This window comes from Pelophylax lessonae, assembly GCF_965119305.1.
Source record: "Pelophylax lessonae genome assembly, chromosome: 6".
Lineage (NCBI taxonomy): Eukaryota > Metazoa > Chordata > Amphibia > Anura > Ranidae > Pelophylax > Pelophylax lessonae.
The window spans coordinates 30,506,444-30,526,483 of NC_138773.1; the positions used below are offsets into that span (position 1 = coordinate 30,506,444).

The window sequence follows — 20,040 nt, forward strand, 5'->3', positions numbered from 1 at the left end:
GAGGAAAACCTATGCTGGTGCTGCTACAGGATCTGGTAGGGGGGAGCATGGAAATGGTTTATCTTCCTCACTATTTAAAAGGAGGAATGTGGTTCAGCTCAGATGGGAAGGCGAAGGTATTCCCCCATATAGGAGAGCTGTGGTTGATAAGATTCTGCAGATGGGGTTTAGACCCGAAGATATCTTCGCCCTGATCAGTCCGACCGGCTCCTATGAGTATGATTTGTCCTTTATCCGTCCGGAGTCTTTGGACATATTTTGGGAGAAATATGAGCATGTGTGTAGGAGCCTGCCGGACTGGAGAGGGCTCATCCCCAAAGTTGTGTCACGTCAGCCACTTATTAAAATGGTGACGATTCTTGTGCGCAATGAGTCCATACCACAAGGGGATTTATCTGTATGGCTGAGGAGATATGGAGACATCCTGAGCCCCTTACACAAAATTATGGATGACCGAGGAATATGGACGGGGGGATGGTCTGTGCAGCTAAAACTGAGGGTTATTGATAATGTCATCCAGCATCTGCCATCCTCAGCTTTCCTGGGGAGGGACAGACTGACCATCTTCTATCCAGGCCAGCCAAAACTGTGTAATAAATGTGGGGATAAAGGGCACTTTGCATCCTCCTGTCCAGTGATGAAATGCTCTCTGTGTCAGGATTTAGGGCATTTGGCAAAGGATTGCAACATTATAAGGTGCAACTTGTGCAATTCGGTTGGGCATCCTTATAGCCAGTGTCCCGAGGCAATGCATAACCAGCCTGAGCTCATGAGAGAGTTCTTCCGCCTGGACATGGAGGATGCTCAGAGCTCAGCAGCTAGGGTGCCTGCGATTCCCTCTGAGTCTGTGCCAATGCCCAGTGTGCCTGTGTCTTCCCAGTCTGTGCGTTTGCCTAGTGTGCCTGTGTCTTCCCAGTCTGTGCGTTTGCCCAGTGTGCCTGTGTCTTCCCAGTCTGTGCGTTTGCCCAGTGTGCCTGTGTCTTCCCAGTCTGTGCGTTTGCCCAGTGTGCCTGTGTCTTCCCAGTCTGTGCGTTTGCCTAGTGTGCCTGTGTCTTCCCAGTCTGTGATTTCCCAGTCTGTGCCAATTCCCAGTGTGTCAGTGTCTTCCAAATCTGTGGCGCCCCAGTCTGTGCGTTTGCATGTATCAGTTACCGAGAATGTGTCCAATCCTTCTGTGTCTATGTCCTCCAAAATTGCAGAGGCCGCAAGAGGTGCTGATGCAGGGGCATCAAGTGCAGTGCCAGTCCCACCCCCTCGACATTTCAGGGCTTCTATTGGGGACCAGGGGATGCAGAGGAGTGGGGAAAATGGTGAAGAGGCTGGCCTGGTGGCAGATAAGGTAAGGGAGAGTGGGGGTGAAGGGGAGGCTAAGAGTGGGGAGACTGTAATTTGCAGTTTGTCCAAGGATGATGTGGAATGGTTGGAGGAGAAAAGGAAGAAGGGCAAAAGAAAAAAAAAAAGGTGTTCAGTTGCCCAAAGTCCTAAGGTTTTGCCCTTGAAAAATAAGTTTGGGGTCCTGTCAGATGATGACGATGAATGGGACTCGTTGAGTACAGCGTCTTCTATGGATGATGAGTCCCAGGGTGCATTGAAGCGCACTGGTTCTCCAGGGAGAGAGAGTAGTCAGGCTAAGAAACGGCTGCCTCAATTATCCTAATGGCAGTTCCCACTCCGTTAAAAGTGGCAACCATTAATGTTGCCAGCTTAAAATCAGTGAGTGCTCGTCATATGGCCTTATTTTTGCTCAGCGAGTTTGATGCTGACATTTTGTTTTTGCAAGAGACCCATCTCAGTAATCTGGCTGATATACATCTGGCAAAGAAGGAGTGGAAGCGTGGTCCCTCCTTTTGGTCTCTTGCGGCCGAGCCTTACAGCGGGGTTGCGGTCCTTTTTTCCGGTATGGTAACATGCCGACGGGTAATTGAGGTAGAGATTGGGAGATGCATGATTTTGGATGTCTCTGTGAGGGGGCAGGACCTGCGCCTGATTAACATCTATGGTCCCCAGACAAAATGGGACAGGAAATGCCTCTTTACAAAGATTAAGCCTTTTCTTTTTACAGCTCAGCAGGTTATCTTTGGAGGTGACTTCAACACCATTACTAGGCCTAAAGACAGGAGAGGTTTCAGAGATAAGCTGGGCTATGACAGCCTTTTCCTAAATGCAATGGTTAGGGAAGCAGGTCTGGTAGATGTGCACATTAAGCGCTGCCCAGACAGCACGGGGTTCACTTTTCAGCGAGGTAATAGTCAGAGTAGGATAGATAGGTTTTTTTTAAAGGAGGACTCTGCTTTTTCGGCACCTGTTTGTCGGGCAGTGGAGTTTTCTGATCACTGTATTCTATATTTGACTCTGAATGCCTCAGGCGTGCCACCTAGGGGGAGGGGTATCTGGAGATTGAATTCGGCCCTCCTGGATGACGAGGAAGTAAGACAATCCTTTGAGGAATTTTTTCAGGCACAGGTAACTATCCTAGACTTTTGCAACAGTAAGTCAGAATGGTGGGAGCTTATAAAACAGCGGACTGTTAGGCTTTTCAAGGCCATAGGGAGAAAGAGACAGCAAGATAAGTATATCACCTACCAGCGTTTGCGGAGGAAACTTGACCGCCTTGTATCGAATGGAGGAGATTCTGGGGCGATCTCTGAGGTGAAGCTCCTCCTGAGGACCCATCAATATGACCGGCACGCCTCTTTGGTTCAGGAAAGGGACTATGGGAAATACCATTCGCCTGACCCTTACCAGAATTGTAAACAGAGCGTAGCAGTTAAGACGGTCAATGGCCTGAAGGACAGTACGGGCTCTCTGACGAAGTCTAGGTCAGGGATCCTGGAGGTCGTCAGGTCATACTATGCTGATCTCCTGGGAGGAAAGAACCTTGATCGGACAGGGATGTTGAGTTTTTTGGACTCTACGCCAGGTCTGGAAAATATTGTTCCTTTGATGAATTTGACAGATGAAATCACTGCAGATGAGGTGATCCAGGCTATTGATAAACTAGCCATCAGGAAAACGCCAGGGCCAGATGGTTTGACAGCCGAATTTTATAAATGTTTTAAGAAGATCCTGGCTTCACACCTTGCGGAGGTTTTTAATGGCTGTTTGCATGAGGGTTCTCTCCCTCCTTCCATGAGGCAATCTGCAGTGGTTCTTCTGTCAAAGGGCAAAGATCCTTCGATGATTGAGAATTGGCGCCCCATTAGCCTTCTTAATGTCGATAGAAAGATACTGGCAAAGATTTTTTTCTGGCGATTATCATCAGTGGCAGGCGATTTGTTATCCCATCACCAGCACTGCGCAATCCAGGGTAGAAGCACTTTCTCAGCTGTGTTAGCTGTCCGGGAGGCCTTGGAGCGTTGTAGGGCTGCTGGTTGGGGTAAATATCTGCTGACATTGGATCAGGCTAAGGCCTTTGATAGGGTTAATCATGAGTACCTATGGCTCCTTCTTGGCAAGTATGGCCTGGAGGGGGGTTTCATTGATTGGCTCAAGATTTTGTACAAAGGGGCTGAAAGCTTTCCTCTGGTTAATGGTTGGGTTGGGCAGCCCTTTGTGGTTGGCTCAGGTGTGCGTCAGGGGTGTCCTTTGAGTCCTCTGCTATATGCGTTTGCAATCGACCCCTTCATTAGAAGGCTAGAGAGTGGACCATTGTGTGGGGTACCTTTGGGCATCGCTGGTGAGCCTCCTTTGAAGGTTGTGGCTTATGCTGATGACGTTTCTGTTTTTGTCTCTGGGACTGGGGAAGCGCAGGAGGTGGTCTCAGTGACAAGGCAGTATGCGGAAGCATCAGGTTCAAAGGTCAACCAGGACAAGTGTGAAGCTTTCTGGATGGGTGTGGAAGGTGAGAGCTTTGTTCTCCCGGATGACTTCCCGGAGCCCCAACAAAAAATTAGAGTTCTAGGCATTGAATTTGGCCCAGGTGACTATGGTCATGCAAATTGGGTGAGCAGGCTCGAGAATGCCAATGCCAAGGTGGCGAGCTGGAAAAGTTGGCGGTTTTCCTTAAGGGAAAAGGTTGATCTGATCAAAGGTTACCTGATTCCAATTTTTCTGTATGTCAGTTTTGTCTGCATTTTGCCAGTGTCTCTCTATACCAGGATCTATAGTTGTTTCTTCCAGCTGTTATGGGGAAACAGAATAAACCTTGTCAAAAGGAGTGTGACTTATCTTCCTAGGCGGGAGGGTGGTCTAGGAATGATCAACCCTGTAGTCTTTTTCTCTCTGATGTTTGTAAAGTACAACCTTGGTAACATGTTGGCAGAGAGACCGCCTGGGTGGGTTGGTATTTTCCAGTCCTGGTTTAGGCCCTTTCTGCGAAACTGGGAAAATGGTGGGCCAGTGAAAAGCCTGAGGGTCAAGCATGATAAGCTCCCGACTTATGTTGCCCCGTGTTTGAAAATACTTCGGCAGTGGCAAGTAACGGCAGGGGAGATCAGATCTCTTCCAAGGAAACTTCTTGAGAAGCGGATCATGAGCTCTGTTTTTTGCGAACCACTGGCCTTAAGGGATTGCCCAAGCCTAGTTTTGGGGGAGGGTTTGCGTTTGATTAATTTGGAGAGAATCCCAATGAAGTTTAGGGATCAGGCTTGGCTCGCTTTCCATGGAAAACTATATGTGAAGGGCAACCTGAAGTTTCTCTCTGTGAGTGATCGTGGCTGCCCGAGAGTAGAGTGTGGAGGTGCGGTGGAGTCCATGGATCATTTTTTGCTTCAGTGCCCTTTTAATATAGAGGTGTACAAGAGGGTAGGGAGGGCTCTGAGTGTACCCTTCCTCCCCCATATGAGTTATGCAGAGTGGGTGTATGGGGCATTCCAGACTCGCCGGGATTATGATTTGGAAACACTTTTTTTAGTTAGTGTAGTAGTCCGTTATTTCACGTGGAGTGCACGGTGCCAGGTATCCTTACGGTGTAAAATACTCCCTGTTGAGGTGGTGGTGCAGAACATTCTGGGTGAGGTTGGGAAGATTCGGGGTCTTGAGAAAGACAGGTGGCAGCAGGAGGCCTGGATAAAGGCGTGGAGGAATATCAGGACTCTGTAGCTGCTGCCTGTTGATCTCGGGGTGTGCGGCTTTTCTTTCTGTCCTTGCTTCACTCCCCTAGATTTTCAGATAAAATATATTTTTGATAAAAGGCTACATGCATGGTGACGGTGATGTTCCTTAGTCTGGCTCTCTCGTAGGGTTTATGCTGTGCGCAATTTGGTTTATTTATTATGTTCTTGTTTGGTTTTTGGTTTTGTATAGTTATATTTAATTATTTTGTAAATATGTTATTTATTAATTTATTTATTATGGTTTTATTGTATATAAGTTGTTGTTTGTAAGATTTTTCAATAAACAAAATTAACCCCTCGTAATGGGCACAGCCTTTGTACAGACCCGGGGACTCAGCACAGGGATGGTGGGAACCCCTCATAATGGGCACAGAAGGTGTACAGACCCCGTACCTCAGTACAGAAATGGTGGGAACCCCTCATAATGGGCACAGCAGGTGTACAGACCCGGGAACTCAGCACATGGATGGTGGGAACCCTTCGTAATGGGCACAGAAGGTGTACAGACCTGGAAACTCTGCACAGGGATGGTGGGAAACCCTCATAATGGGCACAGCAGGTGTACAGACCCAGGAACTGAGCACATGGATGGTGGGAACCCCTTGTAATGGGCACAGCACGTGTGCAAACCCAGAACTCAGCACAGGGATGCTGGGAACCCCTCATAATGGGCACAGCCGGTGTACAGACCCAGGAACTAAGCACAGGGAAGGTGGGAACCCGTCGTAATGGGCATAGCAGGTGTACAGACCCAGGAACTAAGCACAGGGAAGGTGGGAACCCGTCGTAATGGGCACAGAAGGTGTACAGACCTGGGAACTAAGCACATGGATGATGGGAACCCCTTGTAATGGGCACAGAAGGTGTACAGACCCCGTACTTCAGTACAGAAATGGTGGGAACTCCCTTATAATGGGCACACCAGGTTTAAAGACCCGGTACCTCAGTACAGAGATGGTGGGAACCCCTCATATTGGGCACAGCAGGTGTACAGATTCAGGAACTCAGCACATGGATGGTGGGAACCCCTCGTAATGGCCACAGAAGGTGTACAGACCCGGGAACTCAGCACAGGGATTGTGGGAACCCTTCATAATGGGCACAGCAGATGTACAGACCCAGGAACTCAGCACATGGATGGTGGGAACCTCTCGTAATGGGCACAGAAGGTGTACAGACCCGGGAACTCAGCACAGGGATGGTGGGAACCCCTCGTAATGGGCGCAGCAGGTGTACAGACCCGGGAACTTAGCACAGGAATGCTGGGAACCCCTAAAAAAGGGCAACCCTTCCTGACCCACAGACAACAAAACACTGGACATGAGTTTAAATCCTCTCCCACTCCATCCAAAACTAGAAGTCCATGTTTATGGCTTACATACATTTCTATAGGAGGCAGAAATTAGAATCAGAATGTGAACTTACCCCACGATGGCTGTATACAGAGCTCACTCACAGTCTGAGGCACAACAAATACTTATTACATGTTTTATTATTAATCTTGACTTTGAAAGATCTCTGTCCTTCCACCTATAGAACTTTGGTGAACTTTGGATCAGACTGACACAGAGTTAATGAGACCCGGCATTGCCTTTGCCAAATACCATGATCATTTGCCACAGATCGGTGGACTGAACCCAACAATGTACAATTATCATTGGGACTTATGAAATAAATGCTGCACTATTATAAAACTTACGTAAAAATTAAAAATAATTAAAAATAAAATTATGTACATTACCCAATTACACACAGAAGACATTTATCATGTTAAAGCCAAACCAAACTCTTATGGGCACCCCTCACCTTTTTAATATGACTTTATAGCCAGGACACGTCTGTCTTCTCTTTAGTGGTGGTGGTGGATGCACGCTACTCCAGGATCATAACCCATGGGAAAAAAAACACAGAGCTCTCCGAAGTAAAGTTTTTATTGCTACAAAGTAAATACACTCACTTGTAAATAGATCACGCAAGCTTTCAATCATGTGGTGGCCTCATGAGGACAATATCACATGTCATCAAATAACTCCTGTACTCCAATCTCCTCCAGCTAGCAAACTTACCACCTGGGAGAGATCGGTGTATAGCGGAGCTCCCGGAAAAGTTACCTGATGATATGCCCTCATGAGGCCACCCTGTGACTGTAGACTTGTTTGATTCAAACATGCTTGAGACAAACATAAATCTATACTCAGCCTAAAATGGTAACAAAAAAAACCTCTAACCCCCCCCCCCCCAAAAAAATATATATATAAATGTAAAAAATGGGGCAGACTCGATGGACCAGTTGGTCTTTTTTTCTGCCTTTACTTTCTATGTTTCTATGATCTGTATACAAGTGAGTGTATTTACTTTGGAGCAATAAATGGAGAGTACTACGCGTTTTGAATGTATTGCTTTTAAGTTTAGCCACTTCTGGACCGGAAGGTTTTCCCCCCTTAATGAGCAGGCCATTTTTTGCGATACGGCACTGCCTTATTTTAACTGACAATTCCTCGGTCGTGCGACACTGTACCCAAATAAAATTGATATTTCTTTTTTCCCCCACAAATAGGGCTTTCTTTTGGTGGTATTTGATTACCTGTGTGAATTTTTTTTTTTTTTTGCGCTTAAATTAAAAAAAGAATGACAATTCTGAAAAAAAAAAAAATATATATTTTTTACTTTTTGCTATAAAACATTCCTAAAAAAAATTAAAAAAACAAATGTTTTCATCATTTTAGGCCAATATGTATTCTGCTACATATTTTTGGTACAAAAAATCCCAATAAGTGTATATTGATTAGTTTGCACAAAAGTTATCGCATCTACAAACTAGGGAAAAGATTTATGTAATTTTTATTTATTTATTTTTTTACTAGTAATGGCGGCGATCAGCGATTTTTAGCAAAAAATTGGATAAAAATTATATAAAAGAGTTGTTAATAGTCTGTAATGAAGCAGTTCAAGTCAAGGTCTATATTCAAGCCTTTTGGTTGGAGGGTCTGCATCATATATATCCACTTGGTTTCGTTTCGGGACACACTTATCTTTTTATTACTGCCTCTCCAATAACTTTTGATTTTGTCAATGGCATAGAAAACCATACATGAGGGATCTTGGGAGTATTGTTTAAAATGTTGTGAGAGGCTGTGTTTGTCAAAGCCCTTTCGGATGTTCTTCACGTGCTCCCTAATGCGGACGAATAGAGGCCTAGTGGTGCGCCCAACATATTGTAATTTGCATGGGCATTCTACTACGTAGGTCACGTGCGTGCTTGTACAGGTTATGGTATCTTTAATTTTAAAAACTTTACCTGTACTATGGGCTATAAAAGAAGTGGTTTTTCTCTTTTTTTTTTCCCCTGTTGTCCTGCAGGGTAGACATTTACCACATCTGAAGAAACCTTTTGTGCTGCTGGGAAGGCTGATGGCTTTTGGGGGGTCAATGACATTGTGCACCAATCGATTCCTCAGATTCGGTGCTTTTCTGTAGATGAAGGTGGGTTTTGCAGGAAGGACATCTTTTAGTGTAGTATTTACCTTCAGAATAGGCCATTGTTTTCTTATGATTTTTTCTAGTGCTTTGTGTTGTGTGCTGTATCCAGTCAGGAAGGCAAATACTTAGACAGTACAAAAAAACAAAACAAAAATCCCCAGTGGTGATCAAATACCACCAAAAGAAAGCTCTACTTGTGGGAAAAAATTATATATGCATACAGCGTTTCATGATCGCTCAATTGTCAGTTAAAGTAACAGTGTTGAATAGCAAAAAATGGCCTGGTCATGAAGGGGGTGAATCTTCTGGAGGTCAAATGGTTAAAGGCATAGTTCGTCTTTGCAAAAATTGAATGCACCTACATTGATAAAATAAAAAAGTACACATATTAAATGTTTGCATTGAAGCCTGCAGAGTATTTCAGCCATGATCAGTAATCCTCATCAAGATAGGGTGATTCTACGTCCTCACCCAGGTTTTTTTGCCCAAGGTGGTGTCCGCCTTTCATTTGAATCAGGACATTATACTACCTTCCTTTTTTCCAAATCCTCATTAAGAGGAGGAAAAGTTATTGCATTCTCTTGATGTAATGCGTGCACTTAAGTTTTACTTGGAAAATTCAGCTCAGATTCATAAGACCATTCTCTTGTTTGTGCTACCAGAAGGGCCCAGGAAAGGGTTGGCAGCATATAAATCTATGATTTCTCATTGAATTTACCTGTATAGCTTAGTGCCTCCATCCCTAATTTCATAAAATATTTGGGACTTTACATGAGACAAGCAGGTCATGCTATGGTCTCCATCCCTGTATATGAAAAAAACTGAGGTCAAATTAGACTGCATCCACCAAAAACGCACGAAAATCGCACGGTGGGACTTTAAATGAAGCACCAGCCTGTCCCAATCTGTGTTTTACACTGCATCCGCCAAGGGATTGGAGGTGTATGCTTCTCAGCTGGTCGTTTTCAGTTTGTACCATCTTAAGAACATTGCTATTAGAGCATTGAGATACTATACCAGTCGTGGATGGAGGTGGGTTGGGGGAAGTTTGGGCTGCTCCCTCCCACCTGCCTCCTATCCACCCATTAGCAGCCATGTGCTCCCAGAGTGGAGACACACAAATTTAAAAGTGTTAGGGACTGCAGATAAAACAGGGTGCCGTGTTGTGGCTCTGCAGCTTACACATGCGTTTGCAAATGCGTGTCAACGAAACCCCTGTTCTTTATTTATATCGAGACCGGTCTACTTGGTTGGTGGCAGACTGGAGGGTGAGTACATCAGACTGGGGGCTGACTGGCTTCCATGCACCTCTTTTAATCCTTTTCAATTTGTTTTTTTCCGATACAGGGATGGAGACGCTGGGCATACCTGCCGGTGTCTCACTTAAAGTCCCACATAGCCCACATTGTCTATATTCTGGGATATTATATGTAGATTGATGGAGGCTTCACTTCCCTCCTATTCTAAGACAAGGAAGGGGGCGTGACACAGCCTGTGAATGGCAGAAATCCGCCCACACCATGTTATTGCCAAAAAATAATAAAGATTCCAAATATACTGTATATTTGCATGACCATTTAAAACAGTTCATTGAATAATAATTATTTATTTTTACTCTGTATTCCACAGGCTGTTTTTTTATTTTTTTTTTATTTTGGACATGTGATTAGCAGCAGAGGATTAGAAGCTCCTCCTGCTTATGTTTCCCTGCAGACACACTGGGAGAGAGCTGGGCCTTGTGACAGCTGTATATCAATTAGAAAAAAGGTACTTAGATTTTTTTTTTTACTTAAACCGGAGTTCCGGACACGAAAAACATTTTTCAATAAAAATCCCCCCGGGACAGTCAGGGCTAGTACATTCCATAATGGATAGCCTCTGTACTGTCCCGGTTCGCACTTACCTTTTAGAAGAAACACTTACCTTGAAGATTTATTTTCCAGCGCTGCCATCTCGGATGTGGGCAGCTGAAGCCAGCGTGTCCTCTTCTGCGTCCTCTTCCGTGTCCTCTGCTCCCAGAATGCGCTGCACCGGCCCCGCTCGTCACTTCCGGTGCGCGCACGTCATCCCTCCACAGCTTCTGGGCATGCCCAGAAGCTGTTTAGCAGGGAATGCGGTGCCGCACCGGAAGTGATGAGCGGGGCCGGTGCAGGCGCATTGATTCCTGGGAGCGATGACGTTCAGCTCCCAGGAATCAACGCTAAGGGGAAGTGACGACACGGGCCGCGGCCGCAGAGGGAGGAAGTGGAAGAAAGGTGAGTTTATTTTTCTGCAATTACAAGGTAAGTAAAAAAAAAAAAAAAAATCGTAACTACCCATTTCTTTTTCAGGTGACTAGAAGCAAGCGCATGGCCCAAAATCGACTATGTCGATTTTGTGGCCGGAACTCCGCTTTAAAATAATTACAGAGCCATCATCCACACACAAAGAGAAGAGACAATGTAAATTAAACAGTGTGTATTTAGTATTTTAAAACTGCACACGCCTGTGAAATGGCAACAAATTACAGTGCCTAAAATTATCCATAGGCAGCACTTTAAAAACTTTTACAGTCTATGAAGTTAGAGTTGAATGTGAGCTATGGCACTAGAATTTTTGCTCTCACTCTGACATTTGCGGCAATCTCTCACATGTGTGGTACAATTACCAATAGACATCAGGGGTCCATTATACCCCTGTCTCCCCCACCCTCCAAAGCAACCAACCAAGCATAGATTATGCTTGGTTAGCTGCTTCCCTGGCTTTCACAGCCAGGGAATAACAGCTCTGAAGCTGAAGTGACAAAATAATTGTTGTTTCTGGCTTCATTCATCACCGATGTTCCACCATCCCCTCTGTGGGAAGCTGCACTGACTGTGATCCTGGGCTCCCCAGCCAGGTGGGGGGCTCTTTTTAGTTCTGTAAAAATGATCAGGCGGCTATAAAACCACCCTGGTCACTTTTGCAAGACAACTGATTGCCAGCTGAAAAAAACAGTGCAGCTGCAGCCATGATCCTTGTATAACTACTTACCAACAGGACATTTTTTATACATATGTTGTTTAGCAAGCGGTTGACCACAGAGTCTTCTTAGATATTAGTAGATGATATAAATGGATGCAATGAGTTCATTAGTAAAAATGAGAGAAAAGTGTAATGTTTTAGTGTTTTCTTTAATCATTCTTCACTGTAGATTGAGAAGGCGGAGTGGTTGTAGATTTCGATGAACTGACATATGAATAAAAAGGAGAATTTTGTGCTATCTATAAATATGTCGTATATCATAAACAATATATCAGATATCATGAACAATGAATAAAGGAGAAAAATCAATCCCAATCCTCTATGTATAACATCAAACCATCAAGAATAACCATGACAAAATGATGTAGCAAAATGTCCAAATAAAGGAAAAAGTCTAAATATATAACCGTGTATTGTCTGTGGTCATTTGTTTTCAACCACTGCTGTGCAGGAATCCCTCCAAATGGTGCAGTCCTACACACCAGCGCTCACAAAGAACTTACTAGAGGGGTAATAAGTACTTTTTATGAATAAGAGGGAACCCTTGACACATTGAGAGGAATGCCCTGGGCATGCACTTGCACAGAATACCTCTAAAGATGAAAGCTGGAGGCTACAGCATCATTGATGGAATAAGTGGGTAGGAGATGCCAGGAGATGGTATCATACCAATCCAATGCTGCTTTTTTTTTTTCTTCTCCACTTACCTGTTATTCAGGGTTGTCTCTAGAAAACATACTTGTCTGTTCACCAAATCTAGCCTTGTCCTCCTGCAATCTGCTGCTCTGCTACCACAAACCAGGACCTGTGCCACCATAATCCCTTCCTTTATTTATCAGAAGCCAGCTGTCTCTTTCGAGTTCTTGCAGCCAGCCACCAATGATGAGCCACTAGATTCATCTTCCAGCCCCTGTGCATCCCTGCTTCTGCAGCCCCTTGATTTAACCTCTTGTCACCACCAGGTCATGGCCCTTTAAGTTGGCTGTGACACCTGAGGCTGGTAGGAAGGGCTCCTGGTCATCCTGAGCACTGTAATTGGCTGTGCACTGATGATGTCATCTGGAGATAATCCTACCAGCTCCATGATGTTGGTAGTTGACCATGAGCAGTTGGTGACAGTTTAGTCACAGTTTTAGTGGTGATGATGGAATGCACCCAGAGCAATGCATATATGCAGAGGCTGGGTGTGAAGTCCCACCTGCTTTACAGCTGCATATATACCTAAAGCTGCCGTAAAGAGGTTAATCAAGAACTCTATACTCTAATTCATAAAAAGATTAAAACCCTTCGGTAAGTTCTTTGTAGGCACTGGTGTATGGGACTGAGCTATTTCTAGAGATTCATAAACAGAAAGAGTTGAAGATAAACGATCACAGACGATACAAAGTTATACATTTCGAAATATTTTTCTTTATTTAGATTTTTTGCTACATTGTCACATTTGGTGTATACATTTACTTCTTAGTTTGATTTTATACAGAGCGGATTGCACTAGATTTTTCCATTTGAAAATCTGACATATTGAAACGGTTAACAGAACTTGAATATGGTAAAATACTGATCAAGGGGGTCTCTGATTCTGATATGGAAAAATACTGATCAAGGGGTCTCCAGCCATGTTTTGCAGGGTACAGCGTTGGTTTTCCAAAGTCTTGCTTCACTGCGGTTTAGAAGCCAACACTAGGATGTTTCGTAGCCAAACTTCAACCTCCGTTTCAGTGGAGGATGTCCCCATGATCCGAAGGAACCTGAAAAAGAATTCATGTATAGTCTGAGAACATTTCCAAAGATTATTACCCTGAACCTATCCAAACGTAGAACCCGTTTTACTCAAAGCATGTGGTTTGGTGACTTCCAGTGGGGTTAAAGGTTTAGTCCACCTTTTGGACCATGATTATATTCCAATCATATTTAGGGTGTAACATGAAATATTGATTCATGCCCCATCCCCAAAACCCACATTATATTCCTGAGAAGTCCTGTTATTTTTTTTTTATTTATTCAGGAGGGTTGTGCTGCATCATGAAGGTCCAGGAATGATGCCTGGAAGTCCCTACAACTTCTTTCTGCCACCATGGAGAGCATCCCAGCAGTAAGGCAGTGGTGTCACCGCAATTCAATTGTACTCAAGCTACACTCCCTCCAGTCCCATAACAGAAGATCCGTACCTCTGTAGAGTTATATGGACCTTCCAAGATCCAGTGCATTGACCAGCTCCAAGTATGTACAGAGGTCTGGACCTTGCAAGAGCCTGTGCACTGACCAGCCCCAAGTCTGTACAGAAGTATGAAAAAAAAAATGCTGTACAACCCTGCTTTAAAAGGGTTTGCTGGATTTGGGCTTTATTACTTACCTAAAGTGTTCAGAAACCCATACCAGGAATATTAGTCTGTATATGCAGTAAAGCATGCTTATTATACTCACTGTGGAGCCTAAGGGGTTAATCCTCCACATTGTGTAAAAAGGCTATTTGATCCTGTCTTATCTGACCCACTTCCCCCTTTTCTACAGTCCTCAATCCATCTCCTGATAAGAGAGCCTTTGGAGTCACACTGCACATGCTCAGTTTGGTGTGTATTGCTAGAGAGTTTTTTTTTTTCTTAGGAGGGTGCATGTGATCAGTACAGGGCCAATCAGCACTTTTCAGACAAAGTCAGGGGTTCTGCAGCCTCATAGGACAGTCACAGGAGAATGAAAACTCCTCCTTCAAGCTTTAACAAGACACCGATAGAAGTCACAAGACTGCTATATACTGCTGATGAGAAAAGCTATTTATCAGTTTATATTTACTAAAATAATTGCATTTCCATGTTCTTTAAGGACTTCATGTAAAACTTCATGTCCTTCTAAGATCACTCGGTCCACAGGGTGACAACGCTGCTGCACAATTTTTATCTTTATAGTCCTCTCATGGGCATCCGCAAGTAGGGGCAAGGGGGGGAAAATGCATTCCCCCCCCCCCCCCCCCCCCGGAATCTCAACTTCCCCTTTCAAGTGGTTGTTAAGCCACTTTATACCATCCTGTCTGGTCTTTTTAATAATCATGTGTGCCCCTGTGTCTAAAAAAAAAAAAAAATAAGGCGTTCTTTACCAGTTTTCAGAGCGCCGCTTACGTGACCCGTCGGCTCTCTCCTCTCCCCTTCTGACAGCTGCCTGCAGCGGGTGGGGCAGAGGATTCCTCATTGTCATCAGTCAAGAGGGGAGGAGGAGGGGAGGGGGAGGGGAGGAGAGAGGCAGCGGGTCACGTGAGCGGCGATTGGCACTCTGAAAACTTGTAAAGCTGGCTTATTTTTATAAAACAGAGACACAGGGGCACACAGGATTATTAAACAGACTGTAGATATGAAACTTTAAATGAAACTACAGCACCAGGAGGGGCACTGACACAGGAGCAGACAGGCAGGGAGGGAAGGGGGAGAGAGGACAGATGAGCTGCGGATGATGGAGGCACGTAGGCCGACCACAGTGTAAGGGCTCAGCAGCCATGGTATACCGTGGTCAGTTTACAGAGGGGAGGACATAGCCAGGCAGGATCAGCCAGGTATTTTAGGTGATAGAAGGGGCCAAATTACACAGCAAAGCACTGTGCTGTATAACATGCTTTAAGGGAACAGGATCTTTTTTTTTTTTTTTTTTTTTTTTTTTTAAGGTTAACAAATGCTTTAAAAATAAATGCTGCCATTTTCCCTTTAAAAATAAATACTCAAAATAAAAGTATAATGACGAAGCCCCTCCCCTTTTTGACATTGTTGAAAAGGAGCGTAGCATGGGTGACTTTAAAATGATGCCCCCCCCTGAAAAAAGTTCTGCGGACGCCCATGAGTCCTATGTTCCCTGTTATTTTCTGTCCCATTCACCTACATGCTCACCTTTCCTCTACTGTTCTGATCATTTCCTTCGCTTTCTCAGGCTCAGTCCTAAGATACGTCTGGAACATGGAGAAGGTCTGAATAAGACCAATCAGGCCTGCCAGTGGCACTCGGATCTTAGTCACAACACTTTCTACTCTGCAAAGGAAAATAGCACTGTGAGTAAATGAAGAGGTTAAAAGAAAATAAATGCAATTCTTACATTCCTTTTATCGGTTAGTATATAGTGACATCATATGCTGTGGTTCGGTACAAGTGATATAAACAAGGGTGATATACAAATAATACCGATACCTACATCTTTTTTTCAGCATATACTGTATATATGTTAATGTAAGTTAAAGCCCAACTTTGGAAAATTTGACAGTCCTCCCTTGCAGGGCGGGTGCACTCCCACTGCAAGGGAGGACTGTCAAATTTAACAGAGTTGGGCTTTAACTTATCAATAACAATGATAATGAATGAATAACTGGTGATTTATTCTGCCTATTTATTCTAGGCTAGGCTGTATGGCAGATGGTGCTCCCCATGCCCTGTCACTTGGTATCATCATGTCCTAAGCAAGACAATGGATCCTGAGTCAGTGTTCATGACATCAGCACCTTAGATTATTGGAGGGTAAAAGATGCTGTGGGGACAGGCCTAGCAACATGGGACGGCTGAATAGGTAAATCTTTTCTGTGTCCCCTAAACGGGCAAATAAGCCATGCAGTGCAGGCATAGCTTCACTGCAAGGGATCATTTTTTAATTTACTGGAGTTGGACTTTAAATTTAAAGAGAGATACATGTGTATGCCTAGGCAGATAGAGGAGGAATCAGTGCTGGCTTAGACTGCTGTACATAAGGTAATAGTATAATTCAGTGGTTGCCACTGTATACATAGAGGGAAAATGGGCCTGGGTGCCAGGGCCGGCCCTACCATGGGTCCCGCTGGGTCCATTGGACCCAGGCAGAACTTGGAGAGGGGCAGCAAATTGGCTTCCAATATTGTTTTTCCAGCAGTTTTGTGTGTCATCAGTTTGCGGCGCTTTACGGCGGCATTTCCTCATCTCATACTGCTGTCTGTAGAGCAAACTGATGAGTATGAGGAGGCGGAGCGTCTCCTCCAGGGAACGTCCCTCGTCTGATTGTGGTGTGCGCAATGACGTCAGACATCAGCGTGCTCCATCTCATGCGGGGCAGGCTGGATCTTCTAGGGCTGTGGACATGGCAGACACAGGAGTGACAGGAGGACTGAGGACAGACAGTGGGTGTTTGGTGGACCGGTCTGGTGGTGAGTTATGGAAGAAGATAATAGTATATATAATATTGTCTTCATTTTATACTTAATAAAGTTATTACTGTTTTTTTTTTTTTTTTTGTCCCTATACCCCACAAAGCAGCCCCTTAACCCCCCCCCCCACACACAAAACAGCCCCTTAACCCCCCCCCCCCACACACACACACACACACACAATGCAACCCCTTAAATATTTTCCATATAGACAAGGTGCTGTTGCATGTAAATCTGACCTCCTGATAAATTTTATTTTAGTTTTAATTAACATGATATAAAATAATGGATGTGGGGGCCTTTTGGTGGGCGTGATTTGTTTTGTGGGGGTTGGGGGGGGCAGCATTTTATTCTTGGACCCAGGCACCACAATGTCTTGGGCCAGCCCTGCTGGGTGCTCAGCATTGCATAAGATGCGGATAATTCAAAAGATAAAAGTGACACTCATGGAGCTTGAAAAGTGGTCACTCAGCGAAGTTTTATTTGATTTTTAATAAGGCACAAGCTTGTTGAAATATCCTGGGGAAGGCCGTGATTCGGCATAAGCTTATTGAGTTTTCACCTTATAAGCCCCGTGAGTTCCGCCATATCTTTGGAATTATATGGAAGTAGTGCCGGGTCAGTAAGCTGTATATAATAGGACAGTGCGTGTCATGATAGTTAATGGAGGAGGAAGCGGTGCTGGAAAAGTAAACTTTATCTACGATGACAGTGTGGGGGAGATTTACTAAATCTGGTGCAGCTGTGCATGGTAGCCAATCAGCTTCTACATTCAGCTTGTTCAATTAAAGCGGAGTTCTGCCTCCAGAAAATAAAAAGAAAAGTCAGCAGCTACACATACTGGTAAGTGATGAGAGAGAGGTATAGGTGGAGCTGCCTCTTTTATATGTAAAAATCCTCAAAGAAAAAAAATAATTAAACAAAGAGTGCAAAAAGTGCATGCTCTCTTTAAATACAGATACTAAAATAATGATCATACCTCATATGTACAGTATGAAATAATTTTACATAAAGTGCAAAGAAAATTAATAAAGTGCAAATGTGCTAATAAAATGCAACAACTCCACAATCCAAAAACCTGACAACCTAGACAAACTTTCTCAATATCTCTGGGAATCTTTCTGTGTGAATAGCTCCTCTAACCCAAATACTTTTACCCTATGGAATGCTCACAAGGTATTTATCAGAGGGCTGATTCTACAGCTGCAAAGGCTTCTCCGGTCTATTCACGATCTCGAAACCCTAAACAAATCTTCTCCTTGTGAATCCGTCTCGGCCGAACTGACTAAAGCGCGCCAATCCCTAAGAATCCTACTACGCTCTTAACATGAGACCTATTTATGATAAACTTAAAGTGAGATATTACATTCCAAATAATTGAGCAGGTAAATTACCGGCGAACAAATTAAAAACTCACAACTAGGATCCCCCTCCTCTTCCACCCCTTCTCCAAACAGAGACTTACCAATCCACAAGACGTAGCTGATGCTTTCTCTGATTTTTACGGAACCTTATATAACCTAAATAAAGACTATTCCTTTCCTCAACCCACCCCGGAATCCATTAAAGATTTCCCCACGCACATCAATCTTCTGTCTCTTATCACAGTCACAATTATGCCTCGTACACACGCAATGATTATCGGCCGACCGATCGTCCCGACTTTTGTCCAGAGTTGTGTTTTGTTGGTTGGAATGTTCCTAGACTGCACACGAAATTTCTCAGCCAACAAAAATCTACTGCAGAAGTGATGTCATGTGCTGGTTTACTTTCCGTGTGTTTTTTCTTCTCTGAGCATGCCCAGTCTTGCTCATCTGATTTTTGTCTGCCGAAATCTGTACTGACTGACGGAAAATCAGCCGTTGTGTTGACAGCCAACAAAAATTTTATAGCCTGCACACCAGATTTTTTTCGGCCGAAAAATCTGAGTCAGTTGTCGGAAGCATCATACTAACAAGCCGAAAATCGGCTGATCGGACGTTGGCCGAAAATTCCCGGCCAATAATCGATGCGTGTGTACGAGGCATTAGAGTCACCTAATGCCCCATTTACAGTCCCTGAAATAGCACACGTCATTAAACTCTTACCTTCAGGTAAATCACCTGGCCCAGACGGACGAACAATATTACAAACTAATATTACAAATGTTTCTCCGATATTCTAGCTCCCTTCTTAATGAAAGTCTTTACAGAGGCAGCCTACGCGGCATCATTCCCGGATGAGATGTAATAGCCAACATAATTACCTTACCAAAACCAGGTAAAGACCCTTCCACCCCGGCCAACTTCAGACCCATAGGTGTGCGCAGCCTATTGCATTAGGGTGTGCACTCCAAAGCTCAAACACATGGTACCGATCACTCAAACTGTTAATCCAGAGAGGGTAGGGGCCCGTAAATTACATATTCACAGGCCTCTTCACCCACTCATTCTAAAACATCCCCCTGTGTGTGCCAACAGCAGCAGCCGTGGGAGTAAAGAGGAGGGAAGCTGGCAGCACTGTGGGGGGGGGGGGGCAGTAAGGGGAATCTGCTCTGCACAGGGTGATTAGGGTGTGCCCAGGCACACCCTGTGCGCACACCTATGTTCAGACCTATTTCACTGCTCAACTCAGATATCAAAAATGTACGCGAAACGCATAGCCCTCCATCTAAATGACATACTTCCATATCTGGTTCAACCTGACCAAACAGGGTTCATTACAAGGCAGACAAGCCTCCGATGCCACCAGGCGTATTCTGAATGTTATCGAACGCGCTGAGCAAACTCGAACGCCTTCTCTGCTCCTATCCCTGGACGCAGAGAAGGCATTTGACAGAGTTCACTGAGGATATATATGAGACAAGTACTGACCAAATTCTAAATTTTTGGCCCCATCCTTTTCATGCTATATTGACGCTATACTCCACCCCTCTTCAAGAGTCTTTTCCTCGAGTCTTTTATCCAAATCATTTCACATTTCCAATGGGACAAGACAGGGGTGCCCGCATGGCAATTCCTAACTAACCCCAAAAACAAAAGGCATCTCCCTATTTTACTCTATCCTACAAAACAAACAAACCTTCTACAAATCTACCCCAATGTACCAATGGGAGCAAGACCTAAATCAGTCCTTCTCTGAAGATCAATGGCTCAAAGCCATCCACTGTGCACAACAGACCACCAACTGTACAAAGCACTGGGAATTAGCACAGAAAATACTTGCCCGGTGATACATTGCCTAGCAAAGTTATACCCTTAAACTGGTACCCTACTGCATACCTTTGGGACATGCAAGAGTTTAACAAGCTACTGGAATCAGGTATTCCACTTAATATCACAAATCACTGGATTCTTCCTAAAACCGGACCCAGCTTTAGCC

At 44.4% G+C, this 20,040-nt stretch overlaps 1 protein-coding gene across 1 annotated transcript in view; it reads right to left on the minus strand.

Moving 5' to 3' along the window:
• Nucleotides 1-20,040, minus strand: part of LOC309557565 (putative methyltransferase) — a 97,278-nt gene that overhangs the window by 55,558 nt on the left and 21,680 nt on the right. The window contains exons 7-8 of the mRNA XM_082260352.1: nt 15,407-15,544; nt 13,141-13,285 (exon numbers count right to left, since the gene is read on the minus strand). Coding sequence (XP_082116478.1) covers nt 13,195-13,285; nt 15,407-15,544 — 229 coding nt within the window. The 3' untranslated portion in view covers nt 13,141-13,194. The remainder of the gene's footprint in view (nt 1-13,140; nt 13,286-15,406; nt 15,545-20,040) is intronic.